A 21,622-nucleotide genomic window follows, 5' to 3' on the forward strand; every position below is an offset into this window, starting at 1 on the left:
GTGCAAGCTGTTAGTAAAACTGGCCCTTAATGTGCTCAACAGTCTTCTATAACTCTTCATATAAGACTAATGTTATGCTAGCAGACTGAGCCGTAGCGTCATTACTCAGTAAGCCGTTCAGTGCGTTTTGAGAAAGTGTGCCAGACATACAGGATCTCAGCGTACATTATTTGCTTTTGCCTGTTCATCCATCAGCACTCAGAAAGGTGTCAGAGTTCCCACGAGCCCCAGCTCAGCCGAGTCACTGCGGTCTAATATTCTCACTGAACACATGCTGTGAGTCAGTCTTTGTTTCCATTCGACTGCTGTCGGCTTTGGCACACACTCAGCTTGAGCTCACTATCGCAACAAAAATGAAACGGAATCTGGATTGACCTAAACTTTCCAAATAACACACAGAAATGGGTAATCATTCATGACAAACAAGTAAGTCTGTTTATAAAGACATGGAATAGTAAAACGAATGAGCGAAACAGTAAATTCACAAACGGTTTTGCTGTAGTAAAGCATTTCAACTCAGATGGAGGAGACTAAACTCAAGTCCAATGCATTTCTGCCTACAATAGCTGAAATTTGACAATGAAATGTCATGATGTATTTGAACCATATGTAGTCAAGGAGTCCCAGTAGACAGCTTATAGTTTTCACACGAGGTCACACCATTATAGGAACGTCCACCTGAAGAGCAAAACAAGGCTATCTTCTGCTGCCCACAATCAGTTTTACCAGGTTTGTAATAAGTGTGAATGTGGACAGTGACCAAATTTAGTATACAAGCAAGCAAACTATATACTGTACATGCAAAGAAATGCACACAGCATATGAACGCAATGCACTAAACTGCTCATTAAAATGTTCTCCTATAGAAAACAACTATAAAGAAAATGTTTAATATTGCTAAAAGCATTCAGAAAGTGACCAATATATAGTTCACACCTTATTAGAATATGAATGCAAAATCACTATCGTCTTAGTTCATTAATCCACATTTATAATGTTTCACTGTTTTTCACAATTGATATAGTGTGGCAGATTGTGCAAATGAATCGCATTCTTTTGAGAGATGATCTAAGCATTCATGGCTTGAAGCAAATGTAAAATTGACAGGCCTGTGCTGCAGTTATACTGCTGTTTCTGCTCCAGTCACATGACTGAAAACTATTTTGCTCTGACCTTATAAATATTTTAAAATATTTTCAATAATATTGCGCAATAATATTGGGTGAAAAAGCAGTGCTGTATTATAGAACATACAATTATGACACGCATACAATTGATATCATTATTGCTACTCACCTGGTAGGATGGTACTTGTGAGGGCATGTATGGAGACAGAGAGGTCTGAGCGATCATTCTGTTTGGAGCGATGCTGTACGGAGGAGAATAAAACCTGAAAATAATAAGCAAAAACAGTAAGAAACATGAGCACATTTTGTGACATTAGCTGTTCATTTAAAAAGCCATTGAGAGCTATTGTGAAGAACTTTGTGTAATTTAAGTCTTAAAGGGACAATTCCCCCCCAAAAAAGAAAATTCTGTCATTATTTATTCACCCTCATGTTGACGCTCCGAACCCATGAGATTTTCAATGGACTTTGATACACAAATGAATATATTTTTAACGAAACCTGGGAGATTGAAAGTCCATGCAACCAAAACTTTGATGCTTGAAAACGTTCATAAACAGATCATGAGAGTAATCCATAGGAATCCAGCGGTTTAATCCAAGTCTTCTGAGGAGACACGATTGCTTTATATGATGAACAGATTAAATTTAGGCGTTTAATCACATATGAACATTGATCTATGCACATATATAAAACATATGGCAAACGGAAGCTCAAATGTGCTTGATTGATGCACGAGAACCAATGAGGTTTATGAGGACAACACGAACAAGAATATACCTTTAAATACTGCTCTAAAGCACTTTAAAAAGGAGACGCATTAAACCAGGCTCTGAGTGTGAGGATGTTGCGCTCACCCGTTCTGTAAGGCCGTTGGGTCGTACGTGAGCGTCATTCCTCCCTGAACGTGGAAAGGAAAATTACAAATTTGATAAAAAATGCGCAAGGTCTGTGTAAGCACTTTGTCAGAGTCCACAAAGAGAGCTCTCATACCGTTTCACCATCTCTAGCCCAGGGTCGACCGTTATGTAGGTACTTTGCCTGGTTCTGTCGCTTCTTTTGTCCTCCGTCAGCAAACTTGCATAACAACGGTTCTGTAGGTACTACAGGTGAAGTGTAAGAAGAGGTTATTTTTTAAAAACGAATATATTTTATTGCTCCATAATCAATAATGAATTCTTTAATTGGACTTTATATAAAATAAATGATAGATCATCTACCTGGCACTCCAGGTGGGGTTTTGATATATTTTCCATTAAAATGCTGAATGATGGCTTCACATTTCTCTGTGGATTCCATCCTGTTATACAAAGACATTGATAAAAAAATGACAAATGTGGGATAATTTTTATGAGGATATATAAAGATGGAGCTCAGGTCAAAATACCAAATCAAAAACATCAGTAAATTCAAGTTTCTCCACACCCAGTTTTTTACATTATGAAGCTTGAGTGATTAAAGGTTAGTTCAATCATGACAACTCTCTGAAGATTTTAGCATGGTGATGGATATGACAATCAGAATAGATCTGCTACACTGCTGCTGAATTGCTGCAGCTGTTGGTTATTGCTGTAGTTGTAGATTATTGCTGCTGCAAGCAAGTACAGGTCACTAATGCCAATGCATATGACGATACGGCGCCATGAGTATTTAAGACATACTGCTGCTGCACAAATAGCATATAAAATAACCCATAGCAAATCTATACAGGTGGAGCTGGGGAAGGTGGAGGGCTTCAGAGAAACTCTGAATCTCAAGTGAATACTAGCCAACCATATGAATGCAAGACAGGAAGCTCATTGGCTGCATATGCAGCATGAACCAATCAGCTTGTCGTTTAACTCTCTGAATATCATTAGTTACGTTAACAAACCCATCATCCTGCGAAATCTAGAGTTTCATGACCGAACTATATTATTTCCCCCAAAAATGAAAATTCTGTCATTAATTACTCAACCTTGTGTCGTTCCAAACCCATAAGACCTTCGTTCGTCTTCGGAACACAAATTAAGATACTTTTGATGATCGTTAAAATAATAACGACCATCAGGGGTTCAACCGTAATTTTACGAAGCTATGAGAATACTTTGTGCGCTAAGAAAAAAACTTTCTTCAAGAATTTGTCTCTTCCACGTCACCCTATAGCGCCATTTTGGCGAGTATCACCTACGTTAACAACGTATGTACATGGAAACATTGTTTAGGTTTAGATCAAACGTAAACAACATAAATAGCGTATCCGTGTACGGTGCTGCTGACACAGAACAGCATACATTGTTTATCTTCAGTGGACACTCTCCAAAATGGTGCTATAGGGTGACGAAAAGGAGACGAATTGTTGAATAAAGTCGTTATTTTTGTTTCTTTGTGCACAAAAAGTATTCTCGTAGTTTTATAACATGATGGTTGAACCACTGAAGTCACATAGATTATTTTAATGATCTCCTTGCTACGTTTCTAAGCCTTGATTGTGTTGGGATCATTGCCGTCTACGGGAGGGTCAGAGAGCTCTCGGAATGCATCAAAAATATCTTGTGTTCCGAAGATGAATGAAGGTCTTACATGAGGGTGAATAATTAATGACAGAATTTTCATTTTTGGGTGAACTATCCCTTTATAAAAGTACCTTGCAAATCCTACGCCTCTACTGGTTCCGTTGGCGTCCCGTAAGATCCGTGTGGAAATCACCTGGCCGAAGGATTTGAGCATGGCCTCCAGCTCCTGCTCGTCCATGGACACGGGCAGGTTAGAGATGTACAGGTTGGTAGGGTCCTGTTCCTGTTGCTAGAAATAAACACATAATGTAAATCCGATTGACTGCACTTTTCAATCTGCAGGGTTCGTACAGAAATTGCAAAATTAAATTCCAGGACTTCCAAGGACTTTAAGCACAATTTATTTGGTTTTCAAGGACTAAAATCAGAGATCTCATTTATCAAACAATACTGTTATTATCATTCAAATTATAATACATAAACTAATAAAACAATGGTACAAATTAAGTGCAGCTCAAGCAAAGCATGCGGTGACTATGGCCACGTTAACATTTAAAACTATACTATGGCAAAGTACATTTTCCTATTATTTTATGAATACATGATTGACCTGAAGAATAAAAGCTATATCATACACTATATGAGCTATATCATATAGTGTATAGCTCATATAAAAATATGAGCTATATCATGCTTGTAGACGCTAGGGGTGTGACAAACTTAGCTCATCAAATAAGACAAAATACAGAGACTTGGTTCACTAGAATGAGAGAATATTTTAATACTATTTTTAAGAAATTGCATAACCAATTAGTTATGCAATTAGAAATGCATAACTAATTGGCCCCAGCTCCAATTAGTTATGCATAATTACATGCAAGTAAACCTAAGACAAACTCTAATCCTAACCATATAGTAAGTACATGTACTTGATTAATATTACTCAGTAGTTAATGTATAATTAAAATAAAGTGTAACCTACTAAAACACTACACTTAGACTCTCAGCCTGTATACTGTGAAAAGTGTGCAAAATTACTGTATGCATACCCAGACTGTGACCTATTACTAATACTTGCCAGAATATGCAGTATACTAATGAGCACACTTCACATAACACCATATACCTTAACCTTAACCTTCTACTGCCAGTGTGATAAATGAAGCAGAAGTAATTACAGTGAACTGCACAGATCCCTTTCTTTATGCATTATTTAATCAGACTGTCAGGTTACGCTTGTAACACCCGAGATATGAAATAATAGTCTTTTTTTATGGAACCCTATTAGACCAAAATCTAAACGTTTGCATGTGTTTTTTGTTAAGTATCATACATGATACATCAAGCTTTTATGGCTCATATAGATTGCTTGGTATATAGTGAGATTATCAAGATAATAATCGAGGAAAAAGACCTCAATTTTATTCAGAAGTCCAAAATATGCAGTTGCTGTTGCCAAAAATTTTAATGAAATTCTGATTAATCAACAAGATCTTTATAACAGTATAGCAGATACTTACATAAAACACATATAAACATCAGTAGTCACTACATCTCCCAATTATGTCTTAGTAAGATGATATTTCAATGCTTAGTTTTATGATTAAAGCTCTGTAGTTTTAAAACATATAATGTAATGCAATACAGTGATGATTGAGAGACGAACAAACAAATGTTCCTCAAAAGCCAGATGATCATATCTGATACTCACATCAGATATGGTGTGAACATACAACAATTAAAACAGGAGTAGTTTATTAAAATTGCTAGCAGAGAGAGATGACACTTTATTTTAAGGGGACGTTGTTACAGTGTAATTACTCACATAAGTGCGGAGTAATATTGATTAACTCATGCAAAATGTACTGTTATTGCTCTAGCAAGTTCAGAATCCAATGAGAATCAGAAAGAGCTTTATTGTCAAGCGTGCTTACACACACAAGGAATGTGTCTCGGTGACAGAAGCTTCCAGTGCACAGACAGGGTGACAAGTGACAAGACACAGATAACAAGAGCAACAGACAAAAATACATAGTTCATGTAACAGTTGTAATTACATCACATTAAAATGAAGTGTTACTGTTTGTTCTTTCAATGAAATGTGTGCAGTTTCATTGTATGGATGTATATCAGTGCGTGTGTGTGTGTGTGTGTGTGTGTTTCCGTATGACCTTAGCACTCTCCCCTGGTGTCGTACAGAAGGGAGTCTGGGAGACACAGAGGGATCAACTTCAAAAGACTACAACAGAGCTGTTCACAACACACACACACATACATATACCGCAGCTAAACGGCAAACAATGCCACAAAACTTGCCAGAGAAACGACTCAGACAGCCAAGAGACATATACATATCTTTATCTAGTCAAATATGTGTCATTTCATCTTATCGGTGGGAATAAATGTGTGTGTGTGTGTGTGTGCGTATGATTAAACCAGTCAAACATTATCTAACCAATGTCAACAAACACAAAGCTTGACCCGTGTCCATGAGGCCATTCGACAGGTATGTGATAGCGGTGTGTACATGTAAATGAGCACATACTTTTAGTTTGTGGTAAAATTTGGGTAGCACTACAGTGCTGTTCTGTGTGTTCAACACTGTTTAAAAGTCTTAACATTACATTTTGTAATGTTTTTGAAAGAAGTCTCTCCTGCTCACCAAGTCTGCATTTATTTGATCAACATTAAAGTAAAAATAGTAATATAGTGAAATACTATTATTACAGTTTAAGATAACTGTTTATTGAATAAATTCAAATGTAATTTATCCCTGTGATCAAAGCTGAATTTTCAGTATCATTATTCCAGTCATCAGTGTTACATGATCCTTCAGAAATCATTCTAATATGCAGTAGAGGTCAACCGATTAATGGGGCAGATGTCTGGCATTTTTTAATTAATTGGCATCGGCCGATTGTGCTACAAATTAGGCCAATTTATAGGCAGGTGCATCAGCGGGCAGCTAAGCGTTGTTGTGGAACGCTGTACTGGAGAATCTCTCTTCCTCTGGCTCGGGTGTGCCTCACACGTTCTGAAATAGCTGATAAAGTGCTGATAAAATGTAAAAACTGTCACTTGAATGCAATGTAAGTCGCTTTGGATAAAAGCGTCTGCTAAATGCATAAATGTAAATGTAAAAGTGAAGCTGCAGGCTCTTTGATCGCCCCCTGGTGGCTGGCTGCAGTACAGGTCATAAACCCTGCCCTCTCCATGTAAACGAATGGGACTCGAGTCAAAATAAAAAAATTAATTACACTTCCAGGACAATTTTCCGAAATATGGTTTTGGTCATTTAAGGTAGTTGTTATCGCGCTGATATATGTTCAATTATTCGTTTTTGTGATAAGTTTCATTTTAGCTAGTAATTTGATGCTATAGACACATAGGGGCAGTCGTGGCCTAATGGATAGAGAGTTGGACTTGTAACCTGAAGGTTGTGGGTTCGAGTCTCAGGTCCGGCAGGGATTGTAGGTGGGGGAGTGAATAACCAACACTCTCTCCACCCTCAATACCACGACTGAGGTGAGACCCTTGAGCAAGGCATTTTCTGCCCACTGCTCCGGGTGTATGTTCACTACTGTGTGTACACTTGGATGGGTTAAATGCAGAGTCTACTGCGCAGACTATAGCTCCAAACGAATCTCTACTGCGCAGACTATAGCTCCAAACAAATCTCTACTGCGAAGACTCTTTGGCTTCACTTTTCTATACTGGAAGGAAGTGGAGACGCGTCATCCATCTTTTTTTACAGTCTATGCTCTGGCTGCGTGAGACCACAGTTTACACTCTGCAGCTGCAGCTTGTTCACACAGCTTCATTTAACGGTGGCAGGAGAAAAACAGACCGTTTCAAAAGCGTAATTACGTTTTACCCTATTAGAATTGATGCCGGAAATTCATCATATTCATAACTGCAACAAGACATTTGCATGTGAAAGTAGAAACACATGCAATTCAGACTAAACTTTTGGGCTGATTATAACGTTAACTTTCGTCATGAAATGTGTCTGTGGGTCCGACAATAGCCTCCACGATGTCATCGCTCGTAGCCAGTGCACTCTTAAGTAGGGGTCGACCGATATGTGTTTTTCAGGGCCGATGCCGATACAGATTATTACAGACCAAGTAGACCGATAACCGATATATTGAACCGATATATATGTCTGGTGTAAAAATTAAAATTAATGTCAAAATTAAGAATAACAAGGGCTCTGACAAAAATGGCCTTCCCTAGTGTTGGTTGCACTTCTTACTCTTGTCTTCCCCCATGCATCCATCTACAATAAGGGTAATATATAAAGAGAGAGTTAAAAGTGGGGCCACTGTATGCTTCATGATTAAGCCTATGAATACTAAATACTACAGCTAAACAGCTTGGGGAAATGTAAGTATTTGGCTTCAATAATTTACATGTTAGAAATGTATGTGTAATAGCATAACCTCTCATAATTCTTCATTATTTTTGGTTGACTAAATCATAACCTACAAGAGGGGACTATTCAATTCATCATCTAATGCACATCAATTGATTAATTTAAAAAGCGCAATGTATATAATACGTGTAAATAATTTAATTGTCTTCATAGCTCCATTGTAGAAGTTGCGAAGAAGACCGCAACTATTTTAATGAAACTATAACACTAATAGCCTGTTATAGGCTCACTTGGTTCAATAGCCTATTGAAATGTCCCAATTTCCGTCATCATAATCTTGGCCTATGTGACAGTATCTTAATCTTGGCCTATGTGAAAGTAATTTCCATTAGTTGTCATTTACAGTGCAGTGCAAATGAAGGCATAAAACATTAATTTAATTTATCTTTTAATCAAATGAGAGTTAAACTCAAATTTGGCAAACAAATGTGTTTACTATTAAAATTAAAACATGGAAGAAATAGCGTATTGTGTGATTGTTCTTTTAAACAAAAGTTGTAATAATTGTAGTAGCATTAGTAAATAAACCGAACTTTTATTTTGACGGGTTGCCATGAGGACCTCTTAAGTTTCTGTAGCCTATTTATGATATGACGATCGTTTTACTCAAACGAAACAGTCAAATGCTCATGAAGTAACTCTCAGAGCAGTTCTGGGGATGATGTTCATATATTTATGTCCTCATTTAGTGACATGGCAGATGCGGAAAACACCGCAAGCATCGCGCACTTCAGTGTGTGTGTGTGTGTGTGTGTCAAAACCGCGCGTCTGTGCCATTCACATATACAGAGACACGCTGAACATGCAGAATTCATATTTAAATAGTCTTTTTGGAGCTTAATGTTTACAGATAGTCCATATCATGAGTCGATTTAAGTGTACTGACCTACTTTTGATTAATTCATCCAAACTTTGACTAATTCCGTGACTCCGCGTTATACAGTAAACGCTGGATTCCGCGATTCCCCCTGCGTTTCCCCCATCTCGGAAACCATAAATAGATAAAATTGAGGTTTTTACAACTTCAGTGTAGTGGATTGTAATTTATTGCAACTTGAGCAACGTCTGCTGCTGCCTTTGAGAGATAACTGATGCGTGATGAAGCAGCACCAGTTAGCAAGCGCTTTCGGTGTGAGAGCGCCTTTAGTCTTCCACGTTGATTGGTCGGACTCCTGACTCTCAACAAATCAGATGTGCGGTGGGCAGAGACTGCTCTAGGCCACAGAGTGGTGAGTTCTGACAGGCTGCATCAGAGCCAAATAGCGCGTTTCAAAATTAAATAATTTTATCGGCACATTGGTTTTGAAAATGACCGATACCGATTATCATAAAAATGCTTAATATCGGTGCCAATAATCGGCCAGGCCGATAATCGGTCGACCCCTACTCTTAAGCCCAAAACACACTGCACGATTTTAGCAATCTTGTAAGATCACTGCATGTCACACTGTGCGACATGGATCTTACAAACTTGACCACGACGTGTGTGTAGACTGTACAATGATGACACCTATTGACTCGTACGCTACGGCCAGTGTTGGGTAAATTACAAAAAAAAAAAGTAATCCACTACAAATGACTAATTACTTCTTTAAAATTGTAATTTGATTACATTACTGATTACTGCATTTAAAAAGTAATCAGATTACTAATTACTTTACTTTCAAGTTACTTTCAAGTTTACTTTACTTTTCAAGTTATCAAACCTAAAAAATACACTACAAAGAGAAACTTTCTTTCATTGATTTTATAAAAAAATACATAAGTAAGCCTATTATTTGTATACCCTGATTCACTCCCAATATCAACAAAACTTTTCTTTTTTCTTTTTTGGTTTTGTAAAATAAAGAAAACAAATAGGGTGCGCTTTCTGCATTCTCAGTCTCAGTGAATATCTTCCTGAAATGAGTCACTAGAATGAATGAAAATGACGAGAAATACAGTATATCTAAAGAAAGCTTGAAGTGTCTATTATTAAATGAAGTCATGTCGAAATCAAATATTATCCTATAAAATAATCCGTATGAAACCAATGCGAGGTACAGTCTTTCCCGTCTGAGCACATTTCAAAATTAAAATGCTGTGTGGATGTTTTTATATGAATGTATCTTTGAAAAGAACCGACCATCTTCAGAAAAGCTACGATGCCATTTTCATTTCGTCTTTCCTGTAATGCCTGATAATGTAGCGTTTGTGAGCTTAGCGCTGATTTGATAACAGCCGTTAACGGGGAAAACGCTATATCTCACTCTCCAACGTGCTGGCAGAGAATGAATTTGCATTTGCAAGTCTGTGGGAAACACTGGTGTCTGTCAACAAACATAAACAAAAAGCATGCTTCAGAACTGCTTTGAGAAGGTGCTTAAGTTTTGAGCCATGTTTTATCACTAATTAGACTACTACTACTACTATTACTATCTTGTATCCTCCAATAAACGTTTGTGGGGTGAGAGAAAATCGCCCAAACATATTGGCCAAAAAACGGCTTCATTTATCGGCCATTGTCTGTCCTGATTTCTAAATATCGGCATGGGCAAGAGAAAAACCCATATCGGTCGACCTCAAATATGCAGATTTGCTGCTTAAGAAACATTTCTGTGTAGTTTTTGCTGTTTAATACTTTTTGTGGAAACCGTTAAACTTTTTTTTCAGTATTCAACCATTATTTTTTGTAGTATTCTTTGATGAATAGAAAGTTCAAAACAATAGCATGTATTTGAAATATATTTTTCCCCTTCAGGAACTCGAGCTGCGTCGAAACGCTATGGGAACGGTTCCAGCGTGACCGCGCTCTGAATTACATGTGTAATCTGTCCAATGGATGGGCAAGACGTCACAGGCGGGTGACGTAAGCGGCCAGGAAGCATAAAAGCACGTGCGGTGGAACCGGCGTCTGCTTTTTGTCATTCAGCAACCTCTACTCTGTGTGTGTGTCTGTCGATCTATGTTGTGAGTCTTATTTAAATAAGCTGATTTTCACATAATTAACCCTCTGGGGTCGACAAATGCATCGGCGCGTTTTGGTGCATTTTTTTGAAAGCCCCTAAAAAGGAACTTAAATTACTCTGTGAGTTTTAAGTGTACAGATAAGAGTAATACATCAATCGAATCTGTAAAGCATCTACTTTTATTTGTATACACTCATAATAACTTTGTAATTTTATAAAACAAAGAAATCAAACAGGGTGTGCTCTCTGTCTTCTCCGTCTCCGTAAACTGCTTTTACTCAGCAAATACTCAACACAGAGACATGAGAGTTATATATCTATAGAAAGCTTGAAGTGTCTCCTTTTAAATTAAGTCAGTCATATCGAAAACAAATATTCTGTAATGAAGTAATCCCTATGAAACCAACACGATGTTCAGTCTTTCCCATTTAACTCATTATTTCTAATGCGATCCCACCCCCCTCGCGTTCACATGTAAATAACCACGTGAGCCACGCGCAGATGGAGATGCCAAACATAAACAAAGAGTGAAGAGGTTGTTCATCGCGGCTACTATTTGTTTCTGGAAGAAGACGCCTGAGTAAAGGCCTCAAAAGAACAATATTTCATCCAGAAGAGAAGATAAATCTGACGAGTAAGTAGTGTTTCTTTTTTGCATTAGTCAGTGGTCTAAGAATCAACATTTCTAGGCATGAGAGCTGGAATTCATGAAATTAACAAAGATAGGGACGTAAAGATTAACCACGAGCCGGTTAAAAACCGATTAAAATCGGTGACGTTTCAAATCGGTTGAGATGCTAAATAAATCGCGATACAATTGGAGTAGGAGTTGATATGAATGTATCTCGGAGGGGAACTGACTGTCTATAGAAAAGTTTACGTGCTATTTTCTTTTCATCTTGCTCTGAACGATGCATATTAAAGTAGTGTTCATAAGCGCAGCTCTGCTTTGTTTACAGCGGTAACCCAGGAAACACTGTATCATTGCTGTTCATAAGCGCCACCTGCTGGCAGAGAGCGAATCTGCGTCTCATTCAGCTCATCTGCTGTTTCCTACAGATATGTTTTATGTAGTATAGTTTTACAAAACTAAAGTCAAACCATTCTGTTTTTGCTTCAAATTTCGAAATTATACAATACTTTTTGTTTGCTGCATCTTTGTTTGGATCATGATTAAACGCAGTGGTTTCCACTCATTTTAAATGGAAAGAGCAGAGACAAAGCCTTAGTTTGTTCATATGAAGAGATGTCTTTTATTTGTGTAACTTGCTTATTTGATTTGGGGTTTGTTTTAAAATTTCAAATTAGTTTTGTATAACTTTTATAACTTCACAAAGAAATGTGCAGCAAAAGCCTAATAAAAGTACACCTCTTTTACTGTATAATGTCTTCAATGTCATTTTGTTAAAAAAAATTGTGAGAAAATCAAATTGTGAAATCAAAATCGCGAGTTGAGTGAATCGTTACATCCCTAAACAAAGATGACCTTCTCGCTGCACACTGCTGAAGCGTCAAACGCAATCAGAGGTGTATGTGGTGAATGGACATTATGTTTTTCTGTAAAAGTCTACCTTGGCCATCTGAGCTTGAACCCCGCTGGCCTTGAGCGCCGTCACAGCCTTCTGTGCTGCTCCAGGACTGTCAAAATCCACAAAGCCATAGCCTGCACACACACACAAATCAATCATTGTGAATGAAACATTGAGAATTGAGGAGTGATTCTCTCAAGAACATAAAGCCACTCTTTACCCACCTTTGCACTTGTTGGTAGTTTTGTCCAGAATAGCTTTGGTGGACACAATCTTTCCATACCTATTAAAAACAAAAAATACAAAGACTGTCATTATAAAATCTTATCAACCCCGAACTTTTGAACGGTAGTGTGCATGATATTACAACAAAGAAGCAAAAGTTCTAAAGGCATTTAATGCCTCAGCTAAGGAATGCTAAATGCACAATTTCTCTTTTTTCTGATTATGCTTATTATGTATTGACCTGTGAGAAATGAGAGAAACGACTGAGCCATATGAGGCATTTTGCCAATATTTAGTTAAATGTACATCATCTCTATGCAGCTTGAGCATGTTTGGCAAACGCTGGGATTATTCATGATATTACGACCTTTCGCTTCGACACCACACATATTTTCCCATTTTTATAACCAACTCATTAAATATCCTTTATGCTTTTTCAAACATCCCCATAAAGATGGCAAGTGTCAGAACTGGCAGTGAATCTCGTATGACTCCCATTCCCAGTGTTTCTGCGTGTAAAGCTGGCCAAACACACACCTCCCACGCTTGTGAATGACTCTGAGGGAGATCTCCGCGCTGCAACAGGCCTCAATGCTGCTGAAATGTTTTGTACAGGTTGAGATATTTCCCTGGAGACAAAACAATTTGTTCCTGGCTTTTCTCCACCACACCTGTCTGTCTGTCTGTCTGTCTCTCCGTTTGTCTGCCCCGTTACTAAAAATAGCCATATACACTACACAACGAACAAGACATCTCTTTCAGTGTAGATATGCATTTCAATTAGCCAATATTCAAACGTTACATGTACAGGATGGATGATGCATCACATTTTTAATTAACATCAAGATTTTAAGTTAGTTTATATGTCTTTGGTATTATGCTGATATGAGTATTAACTGTTCATTATTTAGTTTGAAATAAGAAAATGCTAAATTCATTTTGTAGTATTTTTGTTTCTTCCCACATTTCCCATGTTTTGTGCTTTTGTTGTTAGCACTCTAGTTTAGTTGGAGTTGAGTTTTAGTGATGGCTTCTTTAGAGGATTTCCTACAGGAACCTTCGGAAGAGTTGCTTGAGCTCTTTAGTTGCTCCCTCGGACAAACAAACGGAGTTGCTCACTGTCTTACGATGACAGCTGCAGGGTGAAAACCTTGTCCCACGATGTTTTTGCACAATTTTGGACACAGAAGGCCACCAAATGGGAATTAAATATTCCATGGAGGGATTTATCAAATATTTCAAAATAAATACGGTGGGTAAGTCGAAGCGAGGGTTTACAGATCACAATGCAAGCGGGAGAAGTTTCATGTTACTGTCGCTGATGACAACATGCAGGATCAACACTGTTCATGTATCGCAGGGTACAATTAAATTCATGTACATTTAACCAGTTTAATATGAAATGTAGACCTTCGTTTATGTGTTTTTGACCTACACTGTACAAGACGCGAGAACAGTCCGCTAGGTTTGTACATTAGCATGGACTCACTAACTTTAACATTAGCTAGTTTTAGCCAGAGATACCTTGCTAAAGCACAAGATGACATTAATTAAACTTAATGGGTGTATGCAAATCAGAAAATGAAAGTTTTTGTCTTCATTTGTATTGGGGTTGAATACTTAGGGACATTTTGCTGTTTTGTTTGGATTCAGGAAATGTAATAAAATAAATGATATTGCCCATCCTCTCAGGATATCTGGAATCAGTGTTACAAGTACCCCAGGCACATTGTTTTTCCATTTTTGAAGCATACACCCCATAAAACCGATGCGAGCTTCGGATCTCCCAATGTTTCTCTATGGCGCTGAAACCTAACGATGTCAGAGTTACGCTCCCCGTGCAACTGATACTCGACCGCCATTGGCTAGTCTGCGTTCGAAGGGAGGGGCTTACCGATAGGTCAATTGAGGCTTAAGGTAGATTGTCAAATTAAAAACTTTTGTCTGATTTGGATTCTCATTTGTCGTGTTTAAATCCTTCTGAGCGTACTGATATTATTCAGTTGATTTGTCAACATTTAGCCCTGTTCTCTGACATTCCAACTTGCACTAATGTGCTAGAGCATGACATTGATGTGGGTCAAGCTACCCCTATTAAACAACACCCATATAGGGTACATCCTGTGAAAAATACTGTATGTGTGGGTGTGTGTGTGTGTGTGTGTGTGTGTGTGTGTGCTTTTAAAAATGTATATATATGAAGAGTTCAGATGCAAAAGCCTTTTTGAAATGTTCTCCTAAAATGAGCATTTTTTTCAGGCTCCGATGAAAAGAACCTATTATAACCTCTCTCTCTCTATATATATATATATATACACACACACACACACATACATACACAGGACACATCAAGATCTCAAAAGTATTCCATGTCAACTATCCATCTCCAGTTTTTAGTTTATGTAACAAAAAGGTTTTAAATGCATATTTTGCAAAACAGCTTATCATCTTATTAATTCAAATGACTAATGTCTAAATATGAATTACACAAACACACCAAAACTATTATTCTAATTTAATAATAAACATTTGCTGTAATTAAATGCAAAACTATATATTTGTGTACAGACACACACAAATGATCATATAGTATCATGACATAAATAATGTATTAGATGAAGCGCATGCATGTGTTGTGCTCTCGTGAGCTTCAGTGAGAGCAGATGACGGATATAACCAGACTCCACTTCTGTCTCCTCCTTCAGCTCCTCTCTCTCTCTGGGTCTTAGTGCACACTGGATTCGCTGCGCCATCACGCTGATTATGCTTGTGTGTGTTACTTTACCATATATATATTTTTTTTAAATATGTATTACACGCCAAATGAAATATTTTACATAATTTACACTACCACCGTTTCATTTGTTTCTCAAATCCTAGAAGAATTTTGATCTAAAAGCTTATACCTAGATAAATATAAACTGATTAGATTATTCATTTTTACAAAATTTTAATTTAAAATTAAATTTCAATGTAATTATTTATTAATAAATAAAATAATTTATATGCATATACATATATAAATAGCATGCATAATGTCTGTTGCTTCATAGTAATAACTTTTAAAATGTCGTCATGAAGTCATTGTAATCCTCGTTTAGACATCAGAGATAACTCTTGAGCGCCTCTGGCAGTACGCACAGACATTCCTGTCTGTCTCGGACTCTTTTCCGATCACGCTGACATGTGGGAAGTCTGACGTTTGGCCAGTTGGCACAGTGGAGTGCTGTTGGCAAAGCTGCGCTGGAATGACTAAATGAAGCATAACTTTCTACATTGAGTGCAACTGTTGGAACAGAACAAGCATTATTAACACAGCGTTTGGCTGCTACAACAACCTCGTCTGCCAGGAGTTACTAACACCGCATCAAAAGGCCAATACGGTTCATTTACAAATCAACTTTGGATTTTAAACTATTCAAAAGAGTCTATGATATTCTGCTGAAGGGCTGCAATTAACATTTTGATCATTCATTTGTTGATTATTTCTTTGATTGATTACATATTGAACATCTTGCCAAAATCTTTCACACAATGTGCAAACTAAAGTCAATATGTATGCCAGGGGTCAGCAAGTAAGTTTGACATCGGGCCAAAAAATAACAATTTCACCACTAGATGGCGGGCCAGAACATAGTCAAAGGATAATTGAATTATTAATTGATGAGAAATGCAACCAGAATAGCCTGTGACTGACTGATCCAGTGTATTTTGTAACTGGTAGTGAGCTGTTACTCTGTGTAAAATCCTGCGACAGTCATTAACACAAAGCCACATTTGTGTATGTGAGCGGAGTGGAGCGTCAACAATTTCCCTTTTAATTTTACTATGAAGCATACAATTGATTGCTTCTGTTGTCCTCATTTGAAAGTCGTTTTGGATAAAAGCGTCTGCTAAATGACTAAATAATAATAATAATACTAAATATAACTTCCCGCTCATGTCCACTGCGGTCATCATAGCCTTCACATTCTTTCTGATTTGAGTGATCCTTTTCTATCTAGCTAGTTAAATATGTTTAACATGTGAATTCTTGCTAAACATGCCGTTATATTACGGGCCGTTGGCATGAATTGTCGTGATGGAGTGGCAGTGGAGCGTTCTTGGAGCGAGTGAAAACCATGACGCTCCGACTTTAAAAAAATCCTTTAAATGAGAGTGAGATAACTGAGAGGACAAAGGGGGAAAGAGGAAAAACCAAAAACAAGGCAGGACAACAAAAAAGAGGAAGTGCCTTATTATGCTGTGACATACATCCTGTTGAACAGTTCAAAGGTAACCAGTCAAACACCTATCTGATTTTTCATTTGTGTGTGTGTGTGACGTCTGAGCCACTACCGTTCAACCATGACCCAGTTTAGCGCTGATGCTGTCCTTTCCGTCACACTCTCTGGTATTTGTTTCCCCTTTAAAGAATTTCCACTAACACTTCCTCACCTCTCACCCTGTCATCTTCTCCTCACTTCAGTCCAGTCTGCTGTGTACCGCTCACGTCTACGCTCACCCCGACGGCTATAACAAATCATCTACAGCCCAACATCAGCTCAAAGACAAATGACTGATGTAATTACAGATTTGCTTCTCAGTCATAGTCTGACATCCTAATTATAAAGCTGTGAAATCATTGAAATGTAAATGAGTTAAAACTGAGTACACAACCCAAATCATTTGAGAAAACTGATTTATGAACCAGTATTTATCAGCAATGTGAACTTGCATTATTTGAGCTCGCTACAAAATAAAACACATTTTCTATTCCAATTGCAATTGCTAAGAGACACTCGCTGCACACAGCTACTGCAGTTAAAATAAAGCCGCATGCTTAAGGTCTCTTGGCCCATCCTCAGTCTAACCACAGGCTCTTCACCACAACAGTAAGCCCAATATTAAAGCAATCCCTACAAATCCCAACATAACAGAGCATTAAACACGAGCACATCTCCCCGCATTTGAAACCTGTACAGAAACACAAAACAACATTTCCTCTCATTTCACAGCAAAGCGTGGGAAGAGCAGATTTCCCTCTCTTCGGCTGTTAGTTCTGTCCAGCTTACTCCATTTCTTAAGTTAAAGATGAAGAACTGTGATAAGAATAAGTAATCATTTTATATTTGGAAACCGATCAGTATCATTTCTCCATTCCCAAATATTTTATTTACATTTAGCAAAAATATTTTATCTTAAATACATGTTAGTCAAATGATCGTTTTCATTTTCTTTTGCTTCAACTTGACCATGAGTTTCAGAGAGTTTAAGGCAGTATAGCTTTTTATTATTTTGGTATTTACAAAGCCACTAAAATATTTAATGTTCTTCCATGTACCTGTCTGTGTCAACCGGATGTGCTCAAGCTTTCCTCAATGAATTTAAATATAAAAATAGATAAACAAAAGATAAAAAGTTAAGATTTTCTTCCTCTCTTTTACAACATGGCAGACCAAATCAAATGTCATCATGGGCCAATCATCTCTTAAGTAGACATTACAGTTGAAAAAAACCTTCCATTAATCCAGTTGATATGTTGAAAGCTGCACAGAGCCACAGTGTTTAACTTATGAATGACTTATTTAGTTGTCTCTGCATATTAAGCTGTGACGGAAGTACATGATGCATGCATTTAGCCGACTACACACCATAACAAATAATAAACGCAGGTTTGTTCTGGACCGGTACATCCTTCATATGCAGTAAAAGGCTGTTGGCTAGACAGCGTGTGACACCAGAAATGGAGAGCTTTACACAGCTTACGTCATCCCGAAATTACCCGAAATTACCCCCGTCCTAACCTACAGTCCCCCATGCAAATGCATATAAAACAGATACAGAGATGAAACAGAAAGCAAAACTGACTGGCTTTATTGTTTAAACTATACTTAATTACTATATTCATAAATATATTGAAGGAGTTCACATGTGCACTGGACACTTGTTGGCTGGTTTTCCCGAGTTCGAAAAAAAATCATATATACCAAGATTATTCATTTAATTTCAATAATTATGAGCTGCTTTTAAGATAAGGAGAAACAAATTGGAGTACTGTATTTATAAGACAGAGTAGCTCCTGTGCTGTTTTGGATTGCGAAGTACAGCACTGCGTTTGCTTTCCGAGAAATAGACGACTGTCGCATGAATTCTTCCATAGCCTAAATACGGCTGTGCTGATGTTTGTGGAAAATCCGCATTAGACGTGTAGATTTTTTTTTTCTCAGAAATGTTTAAGAGCAGCGCCACACTTTTCCAGTTCACCTCCGACAGAAGCAAGGCGTCAGCAGCTCTCTCTCGCCGGGTGCTAACGCTGTCCCACATCTGAACTGAACTGAAGAATGTGTCTGTTTAAACATTAATGATAGGGTCTAAACAAGATCCGTCTTGACTTGCAGAAGCAAAACCAGTTCTCAGCCTCTACAAATCTGTAAAATTACAGTATACTGAGGCACAATTAACTTAACCATGATAGAATATAGGCTTGTTATCAAAGCACACAATCAGGCTTACACTACATAAAACCTCGCCAATTCACTATGAAAATAAATTTAAATAAATAAATAAATAGCAGAATCTTTTAGTGTTGTGTGTGTATATATGGAATTAGCGGTGTAAAGTTGCTTGATGTAATATTTTAAAATAAAGCACTTAGCTTCATCACAGGGCCACCTCAGAACAAGAAAAAATGAACCATTTCCTTTTCTGCCACTCCTATTCAATTCATGTCTCCCTCATGTTTCCTCTTTTGAACCACAAATGGCTCGAGTTCAAACCTCAAAGCACACCATAGCTAGCCTTACGTAGCTTACACGGAGCAGTGAGACTTACGGTTGGCAGAGCTTGACCAGGTCTTGGTCAGTGGTCCCCGGATGGAGTCCACGAATGTAAAGGTTGGTTTTGCTCAGCTGTTCGCCGCCTCCCGCACTACTCGCGCTGCTGCTGTTGGTGTTGAGACTGGGCAGCGCCATCTGGTGGCTAGAGGACACATAGGCTTGCTGTAGAAATGAAAAAAAAAAAACATTACATAAATATAGTTAAATCAATGTTGTTACTGTTGGAGAAAACTGTTACAAATCAGGGCTCTGAACCAGTTTAAAGAACGGAAACAAAAAACGGAAATGAACGAAATTTGGACAAAACCAGAAACAAAAACAAAATAAAGTTTAGATGAGTAAATAAATCCACACAAACCATCAGATCAGTCATTTGAAAACAGCGTGAGCGATTGAGCTGTACTGCGTCCTCTCTCTTCACATCGGCGCATCTAGAGCTGAACGCTGCGATTCCAGACTTTAGCTCGCGTTTCGGTACAGTTGACAGAATTGTCTAATTGGTCGTTGTTGCATCGTCAAAATTTTTTTTATTTTCACGTCTTTTTAAGCCATTCGGTACTCGCGCTCTCCAGAGGCGCTTTTCTGTGCGCTAACAGTCACATGCAATGCGCGCTCTTGCGAGTACCAAATTGAGTTTGCAAGCAAACCTTGTTGCGCTTAAGTGGCCAAATACAAACAAAATGACGTCAAAATGGTCGTCCTGGCGGTTTTGTCTTAAGTTAATGTAAAAAGTTGAGAAAGAAAACGCATGTGTATAAGTATTGGATCCGTGAAATAGGTCTTGTGACAGCAGCCTAATAAAGTTAATGTTAATCAAACAAACGACATAGGAAATCCCTCACTGCTCTTAACTAAATAATGTTTTGTTGAATAACTTTAATGTTAATTTACAGTTTATTCATTTTCTGTAGCCTTTTTAGAAAATGTTGTTAATATTTTCATTATTAATGATTTATCTTATACACCCGCAAATAATAAGAATGCTTTTTTTATTACCCGACCCGCAGATATAACCACCATCCGCTCATCCCTAGCCCCGAGTAGCAGTCTGCCACTACCGTTTTACTGTTTTCTTGCTGTAGCTGCTGGAGATATACAATGTAAGCGCCCCTGTGTTTTGGGATGCACCAACGAAGATAGGAGTCATATTTTGTTTTCCAAATTGCCTTTCTGAAAGAGCTTCTTAGCACTCTGTAAGGCTAATATTGCTAAAACTACCATTGCCTGTTTTCACTGATGCTGTGAAGTTGACCGCTTGAATTTGTTGAGCTCATAAATCACAAGTGGGACTAATAAAGTTCCCCGTCTGTGTAAATCATAAACGTGCATTTATTATGCACAGTATAATCATATGACTAGCTTTTAAACCGAGTATGTATTCTGTAAAGATAACAGGCTTGTACTAATAGTGGAATGTTTATTTGCAAAAGCCAACACAGATATTTCTGGAGCATGAGCACTTTAAGCTCCGCCCTCGTCTGAAAAGGGAACACCAGCTCATTCGCATTTAAAGGGACAAACACAAAAACAGCGCGTTTTGGCTCATACCCTAAGAGTGCCAAATTTAACAAGCTATAAAAAATTATCAGTGGGGTATTTTGAGCTAAAACTTCACATACACACCGTGGAGACTTGTTAAAAGGGGCATAATAGGTCCCCTTTAAGTGAAAATGAATGGTAGGTAATATGAAACTTGTTGAGTGTTTTGAAATGGGCAAAAATTGCAGGATAGTGTAGAACACAGATTCACACAAGGTCACATCACACACACGCAGCGCTTCTGAACCATCTGGTTTTTCCATTTTTAAGCCCTCTTCAAATACAAAAAATATTAGCAGGGAAAAATACTAAAGTAAAAAGGCCCAAAAAGGGAGTTTGTAATAGAAAATGTACTGATAATGGCAGCAGCAATATTTTTAAAGAATAACAAATTAAATAATATGTATGCATGTACCACTCAAACTGAAAGCTTTGGCAGTGGGTCGCCACATCATGGACTGTATTAAGCCCTAAACACCCTGCATGATTTTCAGCTGTCCCAGACG

The 21,622-nt window shown here is 37.8% G+C and overlaps 1 protein-coding gene across 1 annotated transcript in view; it reads right to left on the reverse strand.

Annotated features, from left to right (window-relative positions):
* LOC306855131 (RNA-binding motif, single-stranded-interacting protein 2-like) overlaps positions 1-21,622 on the reverse strand; it is a 64,929-nt gene that overhangs the window by 12,567 nt on the left and 30,740 nt on the right. The window contains exons 2-9 of the mRNA XM_079393582.1: positions 19,573-19,739; positions 12,759-12,817; positions 12,577-12,668; positions 3,754-3,911; positions 2,348-2,427; positions 2,121-2,230; positions 1,985-2,028; positions 1,297-1,390 (exon numbers count right to left, since the gene is read on the reverse strand). Of these exons, the coding sequence (XP_079249708.1) occupies positions 1,297-1,390; positions 1,985-2,028; positions 2,121-2,230; positions 2,348-2,427; positions 3,754-3,911; positions 12,577-12,668; positions 12,759-12,817; positions 19,573-19,739 (804 nt within the window). The remainder of the gene's footprint in view (positions 1-1,296; positions 1,391-1,984; positions 2,029-2,120; positions 2,231-2,347; positions 2,428-3,753; positions 3,912-12,576; positions 12,669-12,758; positions 12,818-19,572; positions 19,740-21,622) is intronic.

Source organism: Barbus barbus (genome assembly GCF_936440315.1).
Source record: "Barbus barbus genome assembly, chromosome: 35".
NCBI classification, from domain to species: Eukaryota; Metazoa; Chordata; class Actinopteri; order Cypriniformes; family Cyprinidae; genus Barbus; species Barbus barbus.